Raw genomic sequence first — 20,696 nt, forward strand, 5'->3', positions numbered from 1 at the left:
CTCAGGACCCCTTCACAGTGAGGATCTCAGAGTGCTGTTGATTTTTTTTTTTCCTATGAACATTTCCTACCCTTTATAATATGGTGAGACCTTTTTTTTTATTGAGCATAGTTAATTTACAATGTTGTGTTTAGTTCCAAGTGTACAGCAAAGTGAATCAGTTATACATATTTATTTATCTATATATATGTATCTCCACTTTACGATTCTTTCCCTGTATAGGTCACTATAGAGTAGAGTAGAGTTCCCTGTGCTATAGAGGAGATCCTTATAACTATTTTATGTATAGTAGTGTGTATATGTCAATCCCCCATCTCCCAATTTATCCTTCCCCCTCCCCCTGGTAACCATTGGTTTGTTTTCTACAACCATGACCCAGAGTGCATTTGTTAAACTGTTACAAGTTAACAGAAATGACATATTTCGTGAAAAAAGACTCTCTATTCCAAGACAAACAGGGAAATATTAGTGAGAATGTCTTTTTTTTATTTTGGGCATTTTTTTAAATATCTTAGGTAAAACTGAATTTGTATGTCTGCTTCTGGGTTGATTTTCTTGATATTTCACATATGCTGTAATCCTGAGAATACTGTCTGTACCCTCAAAACGAAAGTGAAAAAATGTTATTAGGAGAATGATTTTGACCTTGTGAACCCCGTGAATGAGTCTTAGGAAATCCCAGGGTGTTTGAACCCCACTTTGAGAACCATTGCTCAGGTTTTTATATTTATGTGTATATTCCTTTGTTCCACAAGGAATTTAAAGCAGCCTTAAAGTGAACAATAATATAGTAAAAACAAATATTTAGAAATGAGAGTCAGGAAAATCATATAAATAGGATATGAAGTCCAGTAAAATAAACATTAGTTAATATTCCCTTAACGAAAAAGCAGATAGCCATTATGAATGTTAGAATACAGATAAGGTTCATTCATACTCATTTACTGTATTATTAAGTAAAAATTTTTCGAAAGCAGCATCTTTTCTCCTTGGCGGTTTTTCTTTTTAGAGAAATATGCCTGTGGAGATCATTAAGTCTCTGTTCAGTGAACGGCAGTATGTGTGTGACACAGAAGATCTGCATTTTCATTGCCCATAGTCAGTCTGGGGGGATGTGTCTTATTTTGGGTGGTTGGTGTAAATACTGACAGGCCCTTTGCCGCCACACTGTCCTTTCAATTTTGGGAGTGAAATGCTTGTGTGACGTAACTGCTATGACAGTGAAGTAATCCAGTCAAACACTTTCTCTGTTTGCCTGCCTAATAGTCATGTATAACCATACTTTGTTACTGTCATGCTCCTGACGACTGGAAGGCCCCATCCGTGGTGTCTAATTGCTGTTCCTCCGCATGTAACTGTTCTGCAGCTGACTGGAAGTACCGGCACGCGGGGCTCATGGCCTTGTCCGCCATTGGGGAAGGATGCCACCAGCAGATGGAGGGGATTCTCAACGAGATAGTAAATTTTGTTCTGCTTTTCCTTCAGGATCCTGTAAGTACCAGTAAATATTTGATTCCTTAATATATTGTCGTGGTTTCACCGAGGACCCTGTTGCCTTTACTAACACCCGGGCTCCTCTTCCAGCATCCCAGGGTGAGGTATGCGGCCTGTAATGCCGTGGGACAGATGGCTACTGACTTTGCACCTGGTTTCCAGAAGAAATTCCATGAGAAGGTAAGTAATGAGTCTGCAGACACTGGAAAACTCCGAGAAGAGGGGTGGCGTTTGAACAGCCTGTGTGATTTAATGTCACAGGTGATTGCAGCGTTGCTGCAGACCATGGAAGACCAGGGCAATCAGCGTGTCCAGGCCCACGCTGCTGCCGCTCTCATCAACTTCACAGAGGACTGTCCCAAGTCACTGCTTATTCCGTACTTAGACAGTTTGGTGAAGCATCTGCATTCCATCATGGTCCTTAAACTTCAAGAGGTAAGTTTCATGGTCTTTTAAGCTCTCTGTTTGGCTTGTAATAGTGGAAATCGGAGGGAAAGGTGATTCTGAAAGACTTCTCAGGAAACATTAGCAGTTTCTGCCACTTTGAATTTTAAAAGATGAAAGAGAAGAAAGCAAAAAGTGCTGACCACTCTCTTAACCTGAATAACAGACATAGAGAAGATGTGAAAAAAGAATCTTTTTTGTATTAAACATGTTGAATTCTTAAAATAAGGCCTGGCCATCCAAATAGAAGATGGTTTATAGTTTACAGCTAAAGTAAGAGGTGACCTAAAAACAAGTGAATAATGTCAGTGCAGCAGCATGAGAAAGACAGGATGCAGGTAAGACAGGCAGAAACAGAGACCTGGTTTGTTCTCAAGTAGAATGAGATGAAATTCTGCTATAAGACAGAAAGGACGCACAAAATAAAAGCCTTGTAACTCGAATATTCAGCAAACACAAAGTTACTGTCAAATTGCTATAAAATTTTTTATAAACAGTGTCTGTACTTCGGCTCCTGATGAACTGGTAACAGTTGGTAAACCACACTTCACCTAGCCCTGGTCTAAAGGAGAGCAGAGAGGAAGACAGGAAGTTATAAGGTCCCAGAAGGCAGAGAAGGGGTCTGAAGCAGAGGATGGGCACTCAGTGTACTATGATACCAAACTAAGAGCATGATATAGGAACGTGAGTGTACGTGAAGACAGGGAGGTAGTCGAGGGCAGGTCAGTTAGGTTAGTTAAATCAGGACTAGATGGATCAGATAGGACATTAGAGTAGATCTGGCTGAAGGGTGGCCCTATATAACCCAGTTCCCCCCATGGAACCTGTGTGTGAGATGCAGACTGAAGGAAGGGGCTGCTAAGATGGGATGGGGGAAGAGGGTCGTGTGTGTGAGAAGAGCTGTGCAGAGGCAGAGTAGCCAGGGAAGAAGGACGGTCCTGTGGGCTCACAGGCCGGTCATGACGTTAACTGCAGAGCAGATGGGAGATGCCAAAGGAAGGAGTGAGCTTACCTTGCAGAGCGGTGTGTGGACTCAGGTACAAGTAGAAAGAGCTCTGCCAAGAGTGGCTGTGGTTGATGAGGGGGTGAAGGGCCAGAGCGGTTGCTGGCTCAAGTATTTCTATGAACCCACAAGGAATTACAGGTGCTGACATGGCCTGACCGCAAGTACCCAGGAAGGATTTTCCTCGGCAGCTCAGAGAACACCGTGGATCGTTGGTGCAGGGGGAAGGCTGATCTCACCTGTTGCACCAGGGTGGAGAAAGGGGGCACCTCTCAGGGGTGTCCTCAGTGGTATTTTTCTGGAGAGAAATAGAAAATAAAGGAATGGGCCATAAAGGGAACTTTCTCCATGACCTAGTCGGACAGCACAAGATATAAAATTAAGTAGTGGAAATAAACGAGGAACGATGAGTAAAATTAAGCTTGCTGGATACAAACATTTGAGGGAGTTCACATTTATGCTCGAGAATTAGCCGTGCTTTGAGATAAAGTGGACACAAGTGAGGAGCGCTGTGCTGACAGGGGAGCACCTCGCAGATAGTTCAGGGGGCTCTTCAGTGTGCGCTGTGGTCTCCACTCTGGCTGCCGTGGGGCGGGCTCAGCCTGCAGTCTCAGCGCAGCCCTCGGGAACTGGCCAGGACTGTTTGCCCCATCTTCTCTGTGGGGCTGATGTTCTGTTGTCTTCCTTCCAGTTGATCCAGAAAGGCACCAAGTTAGTTTTGGAACAAGTTGTGACGTCTATCGCATCAGTTGCAGATACTGCAGAAGAAAAATTTGTCCCCTACTATGACTTATTCATGCCGTCACTGAAGCACATTGTCGAGAACGCAGTTCAAAAGGAACTCAGGCTTCTCAGAGGAAAAACTATTGAGTGCATCAGCCTCATTGGTTTGGCTGTTGGGAAGGAAAAGGTAAGTGATTTATCAGCAATGTGTTGGGTTTGTTGTGTGTCATCTGGCTTTGGGGGCATCAGAGGGTTTTTTCTTTCTGATAAAAGGTTTTCTGAAGATTTAACTGTTTTTCATCATCTTATTCTTGTATTACTTTAATTTTATATATAACTTGTTGCCTTCATTTTTTCATTGCTAATAAGATTTCTTCTTAACTCAGTTATGCTTTTGAAACCTTCGCTTACATGTGCGGTCTTATCTCTGGAGGCTTGTGGAATTCCAGACCCATATGTTCAGTTTCACCCATATTTAAACATACGCTCGGGGGACCCAAGTCCAGTGATTGAGACTCCGTCTTCCAGTGCATGGGGCACAGGTTCCCTCCCTGGTCAGGAAACTGAGACCCACATGCCTCAGGGTGCAGCTGAAAAAATTTTTGTTTTTAAACTGAAAAAAACGTGCTTGGGAACATTCCAGTTGCATTCCTGTTAATCCCAAAAGCTTTTGAGTGTCCCAAGAGAAATATGCATTTAGTTCTTCAGAAAATAATTATAAACTAAATATGCATCTAGATCTTCAGAAAAGAATTAAAAAGGACCATTGACCAATGTGTTTTTCTTCCTAGCCAGTATCTCAGCTGTCAAAGCTAACCCAAAAAAAGTTTCTGCTATCAGCCCCTCCCATTCTGATTCTCAGAGCTTTTAACATAGAACCTTTCTCTCTGGTCTCCTCCACAAGTAGCATTTTTATCTTACAAACAGTTTTCTGGGAGACACTGGGAACCTAATCAGTAAAACATTTTTATGTTCCATACTCTGTATTTTGGCTTTCAAACTATCTTTGTACAACACTGCCTGTTTATACAGTGGAGATTGCCAAAACTAAACAGAGCAGTGAAAATCATACAGTTTTTGCATCCTAGTCACTTACTCGTGTCCAACTTTGCAATCCCACGGACCATAGCCCACCAGGCTCCTCTGTCCATAGTAGGATTTTCCCAGAAAGGATATTGGAGTGGGTTGCCATTTGCTCTTCCAGGGGATCTTCCTGACTCAGGAATTGAACCAGAATCTCCTGCATTGCAGGTGGATTCTTTACCACTGAGCCAAGGAACAATGGTTCCTTGGCTAGGGAACAATCCAGAATTGTTTTTCTGAATTTGAGTTACCTTTTTACTGCTGGAAATGCATAAACCATGGACCAAAACTGGATGCCACCAGAACTATCTTTATACTGTAATTCATTTTGACTTTCACTGGAAAACATTTTTCTAGAAATTCTAGAGCACTAAATCCATTGAAGTATATGTGAAAACTTCTCTATATAGTACTTTTATCTGAGGGGTTAAAACTCATGTGGGAAATGTTAATAGATTTGGGGAGAAAGACTTATTGTTATGTGAGAAACAAAATTAGGTGGCAGTAATATCTCTGTGATGAGATATACATGAATAATATGTGTCTTCCCCAAACGTTTCCTTCCAGTTCATGCAGGATGCCTCTGACGTGATGCAACTGTTACTGAAGACGCAGACAGACTTCAGTGACATGGAAGATGACGACCCTCAGGTACAGCAGCGCTCACGGTCCCCTCCATCCTGGTTGATAGTACAGGGCTAAATACTGAGAAGAAAAATTGAGCAGTAGGTCTCTTGAGATAATACCAACCCCTGGTTTCAGGGACATTCTTCGGTGGCTTTCCACACTGTGCACACCGTGTGTGCATGCACGTGTTTACTTTTGCACACCGTGTTTTTCCTCAGTCGATTTTCAGGCTGCTACTCTTGTGACTAAAGGTTTTTGGTGCTGCTGATCTCCATTATCCTAGGTGCTCGTGTCTCCTCACTTCCCTCGAGCAGTGTCATCCACAGTCGTGGCTTTGGTGTTCCTCCATAGGGTTGTGACTTCAGTCACTGAACGCAGGGTTTATTTATCCAACCGCTTCCAAGACACGTCTGTTTGGATGTCTCCTGGCCCGTTCAGTGCCACGTGACTTCCTTCCCCTTTCGAAAGCAAAAGGAATGTCGCAACCAACAGTGTTAGAATGTGTTGTGCTCTTTTCTCTGCCTAGGAACAAACATCCTGTAGCTTAGAAAGAGCCATTCCCACTCAGCCTTTCTAACTCCTGCCCAGATTTCCTGGCCAGTACAAGTCTCAGTGGGGGGTGCTAAGGACCCAGTCGTAGTAATGTCGCAAATGCCTACCCTATTCTTGGTGCTGTCCCCAGTGCCAGCTGCACAATGAGCATTCAAGAAATAGTTGTTGGGTTAAATTTTAACTTTACACAGCCATGCTGTAATTGTTTTCCATACTTAAATTTTTTTTTTTCTGAACATTTTTTTTGGTTTTGTTTTTAAAATTAGGAGTAGGGGAGTGTGTTTGCACATGCAGCCACATGAGGTAAACAAGTATATAAATAGATACCGGAGGGTAAAAATCCCTTTGTGGGAAATAGAGATGAAATAAAACCAGATTCTCTGTAGGTACTTTGTAGTGATTAAAGTCTCCGTAAATTGAGTAGTAGAAGAGATATCTTAAATGTGGACGACCCCGTACACAGAAAACTTAAACAAAGAGGAGAAAGGGGTGATTAATATTGACTGAGTGGAGTGTTAGGCTGTAGGCAAAGTCAGGTGAAGTCCTGCCTTGGGGAAAATTAGCGGCCAGGGGTTGATAAGTCTAAGTGGATTTTTGTTACATGATTCATGTGCTGTTATGTTCTGCTTCTTGCAAACAGGAAAAAATAAGACATAGCACTGGTCTGTCTCTTGCCTCACCTGTTGTCTGTATCCTCATGTAGAAGTTCTCAGTGACTTTTTATCGTTTCCGAACATTTTAAGTATGTGATCTTTAGCGCACTTGTTGCTTGAAGGGCCAAAATAAAACATCATTTCTATGAGAGGGGAAAGGGGCTTTACACATTTGTGAAACATCAATTTAAATTTAATTTTTAATTGTTTTCCCCCCAGATCTCTTACATGATCTCCGCATGGGCTAGGATGTGCAAAATCCTTGGAAAAGAATTTCAGCAGTACCTGCCAGTGGTGATGGGGCCTTTAATGAAGACAGCTTCAATTAAGCCTGAAGTAGCCCTTCTAGATAGTAGGTGTCTTCATGAGGAAGTGGCACTTGTAGGATTTCTCTTTGTTGTCATTTTTAACAAAGTTAAAATGAATTTTCTTTGATTCTTTGTTAATAGCTCAAGACATGGAGAACATGAGCGATGATGATGGTTGGGAATTTGTGAACCTTGGAGATCAGCAAAGTTTTGGTATTAAAACTGCAGGGCTGGAAGAAAAGTCAACTGCTTGTCAGATGCTGGTAATTATGTTTTCTGAACTTTATTTTACAACTTCTCATGAATGCACGTGTGTGTGTAAATATATTTCATAGGAGTGCTTTTTATAGATACTGAAGAAGTTAGTTTGAAGAGCCAGGAATGTATTCTTTTAGAAATAAGATATATAAACCTTTAGACTCAACATTTTCACTTATGGATTTCGATCCTAAAGAAATCATGTGGATGAAACCTTTCGTTACCAGTGCTGTTTTTAATAACAAGACCAAAGTGAATAGCCCAGATACAGTGAATAGCCCAAATACCTGTTGTTAGAAGATGATCAGGAAGCACTGTGCCTTGGACTATTACAAAACTGTTACAAAGCTAACTGATGGAAGGATTTCTGCCCATTTTGTGCTTAGTGTATGACAGGGGCTAAGGAATGTTTTTGAATGAACAAAAATGTGTTCATAGTATTAAAAATAAAATTGGTATCATTTCATTGTATTAAAAAAGACCTGGTAGGAGAACCAGGATATTTACAGTGATTATCTTAACCTGTATGAGCATGTGTTATAGACAGGGAGGGGTAGGTTTTGTTTTGTTTTTAACTGGTTAAGAGATTATGGTAACACAACTTTGTGAGTCAACTAAACTTGAGTAAAAAAGTTAAGAGATTCAGTTCAGTTCAGTCACTCAGTCATGTCCAACTCTTTGCGACCCCATGAATCGCAACACGCCAGGCCTCCCTGTCCATCACCAACTCCTGGTTCACTCAGACTCATGTCCATCGAGTCAGTGATGCCATCCAGCCATCTCATCCTTTGTTGTCCCCTTTTCCTCCTGCCCCCAATCCCTCCCAGCATCAGAGTCTTTTCCAGTGAGTCAACTCTTCGAATGAGGTAGCCAAAGAACTGGAGTTTCAGCTTTAGCATCATTCCTTCCAAAGAAATCCCAGGACTGATCTCCTTCAGAATGGACTGGTTGGATCTCCTTGCAGTCCAAGGGACTCTCAAGAGTCTTCTCTAACACCACAGTTCAAAAGCATCAATTCTTCGGCGCTCAGCTTTCTTCATAGTCCAACTCTCACATCCATACATGACCACTGGAAAAAACATTTTATGATATAAATCTAGTAGTTAAGTAAGCCTGAATAAAAACTAATGGCTTCAATTTTATCTTTCTATTAACAAGGCATGGTTTTCTAGTTCATTTAAGCATATCTCTTGAACTTACTCTTATCAGTACCTGGTGTGCTTATTTACTCTATTGTGTTAGACTCTGTGACCACACGGACTGTAGCTCACCAGGCCTCTCAGTCTGTGGAATTCTCCAGGCAAGAATCCTGGAGTGGGCTGCCAGTAGCTCCTCCAGGGGGTCTTCCTGACCCGGAGATTGAGCTGCATCTCGTGCATCTCCTGTATTGCAGGTGTATTGTTTACCACTGAGCCATCATATTTGCCTATAATTTATAAATATTTTGGAATTTTTATAGTATCTTTCAACTTGAGAAAAAATATAAATGTAACGTCTTTTACATTTACATAAACCCAATTATGAAATTTTTTAATGTGGTAAAAGAGAAAATCATTACTTAGGATGGTTTTTTGTTTGATTGTTGTAATGATTTTTTTTTTTAAATTCAAAACAGAAACTCATAGCTGCAGATTTAAAGAAGAGATGTGCCGTGATTACACTTTCATGGTTTTTAAAATAACTTTTTATATTGCCTTAATTAAGTGGTATCTTTCGTTTGAAGTATTTTCAGAGTACGGAAGCTTTTGCTAAATTCTTCCCCACACTAAATAAGAATATGAAGCATTCCACTTTTGAATGACAATGTATTTTACAGTTGTTTCATGGCCCTCTCCCATTTTACAGTTCCCATGAGTTAGATGACTAATTTCCATGTCCTACATACATACAGCTTTAAAAGTAGTTAGCTCTGGTTGGGGTAGAGCAGTCTGTGGTCCTTAAAGGTTTGCAGTTTGTAGTAAAAAACAAATGTATAACGTGGATCTTGATTTCTCTTCCAATACTTTTATTTCAGGTTTGTTATGCTAAGGAGTTAAAAGAAGGCTTTGTGGAGTATACTGAACAGGTTGTCAAACTCATGGTACCTCTTCTGAAATTTTACTTCCATGATGATATCCTGTAATTTTTGAACAGAAAAGATTTCTAGATATACTTAAGTTGTAGAGGTATTAGACTTTGTGCTAGCTAAAGTAAGTGGACATCACCAGTATTCTGTTTGCACTGAAGGTGGTTTCAGATTCTTAGCTTGTGCCTTTGTTTCACTTGTGCCAAAAACCTGAAAAGGAAAATGTCAGCTATCCACTAGTTTGACAGTTCCTCTGTGAAGCACTGAAGATTTTTAAGGACTTGGATTTTATTAGCAAATATCTGTAATAGTGTATTGCCACTTTCCCCAAATATCTTTTGGTGATGTTAAGAAAGTAAGATTCTTTTCAATAGGTTAGAGACCAGCTTAACTTTCTAGCTTATTTCAAATGTGGATAATACCTCTGGGGAGAAATGTCTCAATAAATCTGCATGTAACAATTGTCCTCTTCGATATAATGCTAGTTGTAATAAGTATAGGTATATTTTAACACCTTTTTGCACGTGCACGCACACACACACACACACACTTTAAGATGGGTTAAAAAAATGACAGCACAGTGGAGTGAGCCACAAACAGATCTGCGGCCCCAGAGCCCCTCGGTTGCAGTTCCTCCCGCAGCACCCCACGGTGGCACCCTTCACAGAAGGTGGCTTTTCCCCAGCAGACGTCCCGTGATGCCTGAGGACAGGATAGAATCATTTCTAAGAGGAATTCTCAAGACATTTATTTTAGACATAATATTAGATGGGGGAGGCAACTCTGCAGAGATCCTTGGCAGTTTTCTTAGTAAAGTCATTACTTCAGTTGCCTTTGTAAGAAATGGACTACCTGAAGTTTGGGGATAGGTATATCCTGAGATGCTGTGAGAGTCCTGGCTCTTTCCTCAGTTATTTTTGTGTTGAGAGGTTATATTTGAACCTTTATTCCTGTTATATTTTAGGTGATTGGAAAGACAGGAAGTATGTCTTGGGGCAGGGAGACTTGTGTTTTTATATACAGGTTATATTAAACGCAAACTCTTGGAGAGCACTCTTAGATAAACAGAAGTTGCCTAGTACTCCTGTTAATAACTCACGGAGCATTTCAGCATGTAAGTGAGCAAAACAATAGAACAAGCTTGAGGATAATAATCACACTAAATGTCGTCTAAGGTTCATTTGAGTATGTTTTCCTTAACAATAAAACGCGTTCGAGTGGCAGCAGCAGAATCCATGCCTCTTCTCCTGGAGTGTGCGAGAGTTCGTGGTCCTGAGTACCTCACACAGATGTGGCATTTTATGTGTGATGCGCTAATCAAGGCCATTGGCACAGAACCAGATTCAGATGTCCTCTCAGAAATAATGCATTCTTTTGCAAAGGTAAGTATTTTTCTCTCCAAAATTAGTGTAAACAGTTTGTGTGTTCATATATTTGTCTTAATAGATGGGGGGATTTTTTTTTTATGCTGTAACATAATTTGCAACCAAAAATATTTAACATTTTGGTGTTATCACTTTTTTCTTTATTTTTTAAGAGTAGCTGCTCTTATATTCTGGTCTTGATTAGTTTCCATCATCATTTACCTAGTAATCCAACTACCAGTTGACACTTGGGTGTCATCCAAGTCAAGTCTAGTCCCTGTCCTCTTCTCTCTCCCCTAAATCTCTCTATGTTTTGCTGTATTTCTTCTTTTTGCTTGAGCCTCACTTAATCTGCTCCAGAAGCCATTCCTTCTTTCCCTCACAGTTCAGTCACCTTCCCTCAAGCATTAACTTGATCTTGAGTCACTCCCCATTTTCCAAGGCTCACAACTCCATAGCTTACTCCACAACTGGGTTTAAAAATTCTTTGTCCCCATTTGCACTCCTCAAGTTCAGATTTTCTGTTACTTTCCCAAAGAATGCATGCTTCCATGCCTTTGCTCATCTCATTCTCTCCGTTTGTGGACAAGCATAGCCTTCTCTAGCACCATCTCTGTACAGAGTATGCATGTGATAACTGAGCTTCTTAGGAGTTGGTTGGTCTTTTCCATCTTTGAATTTGCAACACCCAGCATAATTCCTGTCACTTAAGACATGCTCAGGACATGTTTAAAGGAAAAATATTTTTTAAATTATTTTCTTTAAAGTACTGATGTGGTAGCAAATATAATCCAAGTGTATCTACTGTTTAATCTCAGGGTAGGAGTTATGTTCATTTTTCTCAACGCTTCCATCTGATTCTTAATGGAGTTTAACTTTGACTCCAAAAACACTTAAATCTTATGAGTCGCTTTCTTTCCTCAAATTCATTTTTAGTGCATTGAAGTCATGGGAGATGGTTGCCTTAATAATGAACACTTTGAAGAGTTGGGTGGTATACTGAAAGCTAAACTTGAAGAACATTTTAAAAACCAAGAATTGCGGCAAGGTAAGTTTTCCACGCCTTTATTTCTGGATGTAATTCTTGACCATTTTTGGCTACCATTTAAAAAGACATTTATTTGGGTGTGTTTTAGTTAAAAGACAAGATGAAGACTATGATGAGCAGGTGGAAGAATCACTACAAGATGAGGTCAGTTACTCCATTTAGAACTTAACATATGTGACCATTTGCATTAATGCTTAATTTTCTGATTCCTCTGACTTCTCCTAAAAGGTACTTCTTAGTAATCTTCAGCAGAAGAATCTGATGTGTGTTTCGTTTATTAGTTTAGAGATTAAGTGGATTGAAGTTGGCTGGTTTGTGTTTTGGGTGCTGTGTGTGCACTTCGTTGCAGTGACCTTACATATAAAAGCCCTTTGGAGTTCCCTCGGATCTTCTACACCCTCTCACAACACTCATCTGTGCCTGCTGGTGCTTTCCCCATCTTGAAGATGAGTGAACTCAAACTCAGATGTTAAGTAATTGCCTAGAGCCACACTGTTGACACTTGTGCTTAAGGCCAGGTCTTTCTGTAACACCAGCGCTCTTTCCCCTGGACCATAGAATTGTGCAAATTCCCCTATAAACAATAGGCGTGTGGTTGACATAATTCTTCACGTTGTTACTCAGAACTCCTACCATCAGACCACTTGATGCCATCAGCATATGTCAGCTCTGTATGTAGGGTCTGCCATGTGTGGCATGTGGCCATCTGATAGACCCGTGCTGGCTCGTGGGACTCATCCCTGTCCTCGGCAGGTGCTCACCCTGACACGCACATGGTTCCCAGGGATGAGGTGTTGAAAGTAACTGACCCCACATCTCCCCACCATCCCGCTCCAAAACTAGAGATGTCCTAGAAAACAAACAAAACAGTAAAATCGCTCATTTCAGAACTTTGAAATTTGGGATAATCTTTCAACCATCTATTTTAAATATATTCCAAGGGAAGTATTTGCAGTAAGTGCAGTACTTGAATACGCCTTCTGTCTTTCTATTGCCAGACAAGACATCACTGGAGTAACCTCAGTCTCTGGACTCTTGCTATTCTCTTAAGAGAGTGACAAGAAATTTAATTTTCTGTGTTTCTTAGATTTTTTTATAGTAAATGTTAAGAACAGTGAGGACACTTCTTAAATTCATACGTACTTGTTTTAACACATAGTATGCCCACTTGGTTTTTTTCAGGATGATAATGATGTTTATATTTTGACCAAAGTGTCAGACATTTTACACTCAATATTCAGTAGCTACAAGGAGAAAGTGTTACCATGGTTTGAGCAGCTGCTTCCGTTAATTGTCAACCTAATTGTGAGTATTACCTCTTTTTGACAATTATTTTAGATAGTTGACCTGAAAATCTATTACAGCATTTGAAAATTTTAACACTTTCAGGTTAAAATGGATCCTAGAAATCATAGTTTTCACCGTACCTCTTTAATTTACTGAGTTTTTTGCATTGCCTTGGATATTTTCTCAAATGTATGCTTGGAAGTTTACTAATTAGGTTTTCTGTAGTCCAGTTAATTTATAATGCAGTCTAAAAATATACAACTGACTTTTTATTATTTCAGATTATCTATACCCTGCTAAATTAATAAATGGAGACAAAACGGTTACAGGTTTTTGTTTTAAAGTAGACCCTAGAAAATTCAGATTTGATCTTTATTATGTACCACCAGCAATCATAGGTTCTGGATGATAGCATTACATATTCAGTTTTTTAAAATGTATTATAAATTAAAAGCAGTCATTGGATATTTATCCCTTTTTGGCTTTTAATTTTGTGTTTTGTGATACTTAGTAGTACAGTATGTTTTTAAAAATGATTTACGCCCGTGACATCCTGTTGAATCAGAACTATGAAGTTTGCAGCTTTTGCTGTTGCTGTGCTTTTTACATATAGCATTGCCGTTGTCTTTTTGTAAAGTGAATGTTTGTGCATAGATGCTGCTGTCATTCTTCCTCACACTTGGTAGTTTCAGGTGGTGGAAAATCTAGAGTAGTTTGAGGGTTGTTACTCACAAGAGCTGATTGTTGCAGTGTTTATTTTTCATTACCTGTATCAGGAATATCCCTGTGACGTGACAGCCAATAGTGAATGTTTGTTTCTTTACAGTCTTCACTCCAGTATCCAAAGCTTAAAAGAATGTCTCTTTTGTAGTGTCCGCATAGACCGTGGCCAGACAGACAGTGGGGACTGTGCATCTTTGATGATGTCATAGAACACTGTAGTCCAGCCTCATTTAAATATGCAGAATATTTCTTGAGGCCGATGCTCCAATATGTATGTGACGGCAGCCCAGAAGTCCGGCAGGCAGCTGCATATGGCCTGGGAGTCATGGCACAGTATGGTGGCGATAACTACCGTCCTTTCTGCACAGGTACTTCTGTTTATCCGGTTACACGCGTTTCACCCTAGACATCCCTGTTAGCCCTGCCTTGCTCTCTGCCCCGACCCTGAAAACAGTATACACTGCTTCCTTCTCATTTCCTTTTGCAAACACCTTACTACAGCACTTAGACATTTACCATCCTCATTCGCATAGTGATGGGAATGAAGTCTGAGTGGGACCAGCACCTCCTCGCCTCACTCCCAGGGTGCAGTTCATCTGGGGCTTGGAGGGCGTGCTTTTAAGGCATGTCTTGGTCTCTGTGAGTTCGACATAGGAGTAGAGCTTGGAGGCTTTTAAAAGCTGTAGTACACTGAGGTGATCGGGAGTGCAAGTCTGGAGGCTGCTGACCTCTTAAGGCCTATGAATTAATGTAGTGCGGCTGGTCCTAAGCACGCTGGGCAAACTCCCTCTCTCCCTGTCATGGTTCTGAAGTCATGAAAACAAAGTGCTCCTTACACTTGAACATTTTCTCACTGTGATTTGTAGCTGGACCAAAAATAATACATTTTTTTGATCATTTGCATGAAAATGAGCCTTGAACTGACTTCTTTGCAAATGCTTGTGTTTTAGAAGCACTTCCACTGCTGGTAAGAGTTATTCAGTCTGCTGATGCTAAGACCAAAGAAAACATCAATGCTACTGAGAACTGCATCTCAGCAGTGGGGAAAATGATGAAGTTCAAGCCTGACTGTGTGAACGTTGAGGAAGTCCTCCCACACTGGCTCTCTTGGCTCCCACTGCATGAGGATAAAGAAGAGGCTGTTCAGACTTTCAGTTATCTTTGCGACCTGATTGAGAGGTAGGCAACGGGACAGGGCAGCCTTTTTTCCTTCCGCTTCGTGCAACTTGGTGCTTCCTGTGCATGCCTTTCAGGCGTTCAGGTCCTAATAATGCTGTGTTTATAAATCAGGTTAAGAAGCCTTATCACAGTTAGGAGTACCTTATAATCACGTCTAATTTTGAGTTATTTGTGGGATTCAGTTCAACAGATGAGGCATTATAGAATAAGATGTTCAAAAAAGATTCTGTTCTGTCTTCCACCCCATTCATTTTTTAATCCATTCAGTTATTAGCTTTACTGAGGCATCATTGGCATATCATTTATTAATAGAAATGAGATGAAAGAACATGGGTTAGTACTGTTATTTGACCCTCTGAAATACTAGTGTTTTTCTTTGAATTAAAAAACCAGTGGTCTAAGGGAAATATACCAGATGGGCACTCAGGGTCTGGCCCTTGACCTCTGGCGTTATTACTGTTATTTTGTGTCTATGAGTATTGCTAAGAATTAGAACAGTCAGGAGGTTACAAAAGCTATCACATCAAAGTTGTGTCCATTGGTAGTCTGGGCTCTGTCACTATTAACTACTGCTTTTAGTTCATAAATAAATCCAGGGGCTACAACCACTTGTCTCATGGAGTTTGTAGAAATGAGCCAGTGGGTGTATTCCTTCATGCCTAAGTTCTCATTGGTCATGCAAACACTGGAAGTCTCTCACTGAGGACATCATTAAGGAATGCTTCAGAGCCATCGTGGAGACACGCTAACCTGCTCTTGCCTCTGAAGTGGCTCATTCTCCATCATGCTGCTTAATCTTCTCTCTTGGAAATGACTGCTCTGGAATTTTCCTAATGAAAAAGATGAAACTAGTCAGGTTCACTGTTAGGCTTCTTTCCATTAAACTCGGCTGGAACTTATTTCCCAGTTTACTTTTGAAGTGCCCGTACGTCTTTTTGAACTTCAAATTTATTTTAGAAACCATTCTGTAGTATCTAAATAAAATTTATGTTAAGGAACTGTTCTTATATGTATGGTTTACTTGGGAAGAAGCTGCAAAGCTAATCAGGTTTCCTCCTACTGGATTTAAAAGGCAGTTGATTTTAGTGCATAATCATTGTATAAGGAGGGACCTAATAACAGAATTTGGTATTGAGGGAAGGGTATGGGAGAGTATATGAGTGCTTGAGTGATTTTCTATTACAATTTTCATTTATAATTGTTTTCTTCTCTTATTTCAGTAATCACCCAATTGTTCTTGGCCCAAACAATACCAATCTGCCCAAAATATTCAGTATAATCGCAGATGGAGAAATGCACGAGGCAATTAAACATGACGATCCTTGTGCCAAACGTCTGGCCAATGTAGTTCGCCAAGTACAGGTAAGCTGCTTTAGCTAAACTGGGAGAGAAGAACTAAAATGGTTTAGGGGGTTTTTTGTTTAGTTTTGGTTTTCTGTATTTTTTCTATTAGAGGAAGAGAATAGAAATTCAACAAGCTAAGGAAATTTCACTTTTATATTATCTTGTCATCAAGCCTCAAATATATTTTACTTAATATAATCTACCCATATATTCTCATTATCTATTAAAACTGAAACCTTTGTCTTAAATCTGAGATTAGCACATACTCATTATGTTTTCTATATATATGTGAAAACAGGAAGACGACATGTTAATCGTAGTAACTGTCAGCTACCAACGTTGTATAATCGTTTTCCTCCCTAAGTGGATGTGTATAGATAACTTGAACAGGGCATCAAAAGTGTAGCTTTATCAATGTAAAAATGAGAAAGCTTACTGTGAGTGAAACAAACTTCATAGGAATGAAAGGATGTCTTGCTTCTGCAGTGATGCTCATCACTCTCATCTGTTGGAAAGAAAGTATTTTGGCATCCCAGTCTGCCTAATGGTGGTCATGAGAGTACTGCCCAGCGATCGTTTTGCCAAATCTAAATATGTAACGTTGTTCTCTCCTAGACTTCCGGAGGACTGTGGACTGAATGCATAGCGCAGCTCAGTCCCGAGCAGCAGGCAGCCATACAGGAGCTCCTGAACTCTGCCTGAAGGGCCTTACTACCACCACCAGAAAACTAACTCCAAATAAACGTTTACCCTTTTGTTTAGGTTTCTTTGTTTTGTTTTTGAGCAAAAGAGAACGGTAGAGTTGTGTGTAGGCCATTCTTCTGCAAAGCCACAACAGCAGAACGAGAAGCCCTGGGTTTCAGGATGGTGTGTAAGTGGATGTCCCCCACCCGACTACTGAGGAAGTCCCGTGAGCCCTGCAGTAACACTGAAGAGTATTTTTCTATTGGTGTAACCCACCCATGTGAAGGCGAAAGGGAAATAAAATTAATTTTCCTCACTAGATGTAAGGAAACTTAAGACAAAACAGCTTTAATTAAGATCCGTTCCTCAGCATAGATGTGTGTGAAAACAAGTTGCTATACACCTAGTGTTCATTCTGTTAATTGGAGTGTGAGTCTTTTTGTGGGGTAGAAAGAAGCCTTCTACCCAGCAAGCTCATAGATCCAAACATTGAAGAAAAGCTGAAGACAAAAACAACAAGCATGAAAATGTTACTTTACGTCACTTTCGGTCCTTTTCCCTGAAAGGCTTATGCGGTGACTCAGTTTGGAGATGTAACTTTACGTCACTTCCGGTCCTTTTCCCTGAAAGGCTTGTGCAGTGACTCAGTTTGGAGAGCTTTTCGGCTTCCAGCCCTTGAATGTGAAGTATCGTTGGCATGTCTGGCAGTGGTCTCGTTCACTCCTCAATAAACAGCGTTGAAATACGAAAGGAGTTTGTGTAAAAATTCAGTACTGTCTGGCTTTGATTCATTTAATGTTTTTAATATAAGAGTAATATTTTTTAAACTGCTAACAATGGCTCTGAATTTTGTTTCCCCCTGATATTTTCCTCGTGCAATTCAAAGTTAGAAGCATCTAGTTTTTACCATCTTCCACTTTAATTTAAGCTAAGTTATGATACACCTACGCCATTCACAATTGATGTGCAAACTTCAGTCGTTTAAAGCTAGCATTGTTCTTGTTAGAAAAAAAGAATTTGGCTTAGTATTTTTATTGCAAATTGTAATTGCTATGGAGCCACACACAACTTTTAAACTTTTAATTTTATGATAAGTATTATGACTAAAATTATTTACTGATAAATTCAGTAAAATGTGTGAATGTTTTTTTCTTTATGTATTAACCTCATAGCAGTAAATGACTTGCTGTTGTTTCTTTAAGGAATTTTTCTAAGAGGTCTTACTAGATTTCTGTTGAAACTCAAGTGTTAACAATTTTATAGTTTGTACTGAATTTAACCGTGATACAAAAATGAATTTTATGCCTAGATCAGAATTTAAAATTAAAGGTTTTTTTCTTTAAATGATTTGCATTACTTTATTAAAAGTAAATCTGAAATGAAGTAGAAAGTAAAATAAATTATATAAAGATGGATTGGTTGGGAGCAAATACCCTTCATGTGTATTTTGTTTCCAGCCCAGAAGCTTTGGTATCTGGCAGGACAAACACCATGTTGAATGACTTCTCAAGAAGATGATTGCTTTCAGTGGTACCTGTTTGACTCTCTTAATATGGCGGGAGGGGATATTTGAAGCTGCCTAATAGCCTGTCTTCCTGTTGGAGTAAAATGTGGTAGGACAACCCCTCAGTCCTTTCTTAAACAGAATGCTGTTTGGAAAGCTAATTTCTGTAGCGATAGCAATCAACTGGAGCAATTTAGATTTGCCTTTTTTTTTTTTTTTTGACACTACTATACTTAAAACATGTTAAAAATGTGGTGTGTGCTCACCTAAGTTGAGATGGAATATGGTCAGAAGATGGCTACATTTTTTTTGGAGAGTCTAGTGTTTGTGGAGGGCTATACTGAGCACTTACTTCAACGTTTTTGGAAAAAGTCAGAAGACATACTCGTCACAGAGGTCTAAGGTCCCTGAAAGACGTAGTTGGGTACAGATCAATCAATTGCAGGTTGACTGCATCCTTCTGCATAGAAATAGAATAAATAATTGGAGTTGAACCAAATTAATCAGAGATGTTTGGTTTTAAAGACAGTGTGACATGATCCTGAAATCCAGGGCTTGTAACTAATTGTGACACACAATTCTTAGAAATTACCTGGGGAAACCTTAACACCTCTACAAGATTTTGCCTCTACAACGTGAAAATTGGTCTTTTTTTCTTTTTGTACCAAGTTTAGTGGCCTTGCATGACAGCCAAGAATGGTATATTTACGAATCTGAGCTATTTCTAGAGGAAAAAAATGTGTGTGGCCCTTAACATTTTCTGGGTCTTTTGTAACAGAGGGTTAAGCTACGTGCATAAGTGTCAGAAATTTTTAGCATAACTCATTTGGAATATTTTCTTAATGCTGTAAATCTGAAGAAAAGCAAAATTGTCTTAAAGCTCATATGTTTCTGTAATGAGAGTCAACTTGATCGTAACTCTGTAGTTGTCATTTGACTAACAAAACCATCAGTAAATACATAAGCAAATAAACATCCGTGATGCACCTGGTCTCCTGATAAGGGGCAGTGCATACTTGCAGTGCCTTAAGCGTTGTATCCTCGTGATCTCACGTTGAGTGACGGCCTATCTGGAGGGCTAAAGAGCTAAGCTAAACGGTTCACTTAGTAATTAGTGCACCTTCATTCTGCCTACAAGTATTGCATCAAACCGTCTGGCTCTCGGCTTGTTCAGTAGAAATCTCTCTGTTCCTCCTAACCCCCTACCTCATAGAAGCCATAGCCAAAATCTTCTTTCATTTCCTCAGCCCTGAAGGTACGAAGCTTTAGAAGGAAGTGAATTACCTGCAAGGAGTGGGGTTGGATTTTTACTTCCAACACTTGAACTGACCAGATAGGGTGTTGGAACCATCCTGGACTGACTGACTCCCCCCTCCCCTCCAATTTTCCCTCGCACAATCTGTAATCCTGACAGTCAGCTGCTGGACAATATTTGGTCATGTTTTTTCCGTGTATGTTGTATGTTTGAGTGGATGAATACAAACTCTTTGAAGATAAACTGTAGCTCACTCATTTCTAAGAAATCCTAAAGCAGTGTGATCTTAGTTTTTGTGTAAAATACCACAAAAATTATTTACAAAAAAAAATTCCAGTTAGAGTAGCAGAATATTGTTGTGAAATGTTTAGACAGTACTTAACGGGTGTGCCAGTAGACTACAGAAACAAGATGGGCCGTCGTGCCTGACAGCTGATTAAAACCTTTGGGTTCCAGAATCTCAGGGTACACGGTACATGTGCTGAGACTCCAGACAGGCTAATAACTTCAGTATGTTGCCTTCTCTTTAAAACGGGAATAAAATAGTACCCACCTTATAGAAAACTGAATTGAGTTTAGAAGTCAGGCTTGGTATTAGCTGTCATTTACATTTTCATTTTTTCAGAAGTATTATTTTTTTGCAAATTCCTTGAAGAGCCTCAGCATTGTGAGGCAGTTGTGAAAAGGATCAACATCTTTGCAGAGTCAGCGGAGTGGTACCAGGAGTGTGTCTGGCCGATGGAAATGGGATTTTACTTGCTCAGCACCAAGTGGCTGGTGTTTGGAGATGTGTGTGTGTGGCACAACCCCTAAAGCCACCCATTACCGCGTCTGCACTGCGACCTCAAAACGAAGAGCTTGCCCTTGATAAGGGAACACACTTGAAGCTTTAGGTGGTTCTGTCCACCAGACCAGGGACTCTTGCCCTTCCGGTGACGGCCGCCCCTGCAGGAGGAGGTCTCCATGGTGGCCATCCAGAGGTGGGCAGCCTGACCCCACTGTCACCAGTCGACCCTTGGGAAGCTCTTCCGCCTTTCTGTGCCTCAGTGCTCACTTGGAAGCTGTCCATCTGGGCATTCCAACAAACTGCACCAGACA

General features: G+C 40.2%; 1 protein-coding gene across 5 annotated transcripts in view; it reads left to right on the forward strand.

Moving 5' to 3' along the window:
• The window catches only part of IPO5 (importin 5), a 59,078-nt gene extending 41,489 nt beyond the window's left edge, over window positions 1-17,589 (forward strand). For all 5 annotated transcript variants that reach the window (XM_069602403.1, XM_069602407.1, XM_069602404.1 and 2 more), the window contains 16 exons: window positions 1,367-1,491; window positions 1,585-1,674; window positions 1,756-1,929; window positions 3,633-3,851; window positions 5,315-5,398; window positions 6,799-6,931; window positions 7,029-7,150; window positions 9,160-9,256; window positions 10,420-10,592; window positions 11,511-11,622; window positions 11,711-11,766; window positions 12,805-12,927; window positions 13,781-14,000; window positions 14,583-14,811; window positions 16,032-16,173; window positions 16,771-17,589. In XM_069602403.1, coding sequence (XP_069458504.1) covers window positions 1,367-1,491; window positions 1,585-1,674; window positions 1,756-1,929; window positions 3,633-3,851; window positions 5,315-5,398; window positions 6,799-6,931; window positions 7,029-7,150; window positions 9,160-9,256; window positions 10,420-10,592; window positions 11,511-11,622; window positions 11,711-11,766; window positions 12,805-12,927; window positions 13,781-14,000; window positions 14,583-14,811; window positions 16,032-16,173; window positions 16,771-16,857 — 2,186 coding nt within the window. In that variant the 3' untranslated portion in view covers window positions 16,858-17,589. The remainder of the gene's footprint in view (window positions 1-1,366; window positions 1,492-1,584; window positions 1,675-1,755; window positions 1,930-3,632; window positions 3,852-5,314; window positions 5,399-6,798; window positions 6,932-7,028; window positions 7,151-9,159; window positions 9,257-10,419; window positions 10,593-11,510; window positions 11,623-11,710; window positions 11,767-12,804; window positions 12,928-13,780; window positions 14,001-14,582; window positions 14,812-16,031; window positions 16,174-16,770) is intronic.
• The last annotated feature ends 3,107 nt before the right edge of the window (window positions 17,590-20,696 follow it).

This window comes from Ovis canadensis, chromosome 10, assembly GCF_042477335.2.
Source record: "Ovis canadensis isolate MfBH-ARS-UI-01 breed Bighorn chromosome 10, ARS-UI_OviCan_v2, whole genome shotgun sequence".
Classification (NCBI taxonomy): Eukaryota; Metazoa; Chordata; class Mammalia; order Artiodactyla; family Bovidae; genus Ovis; species Ovis canadensis.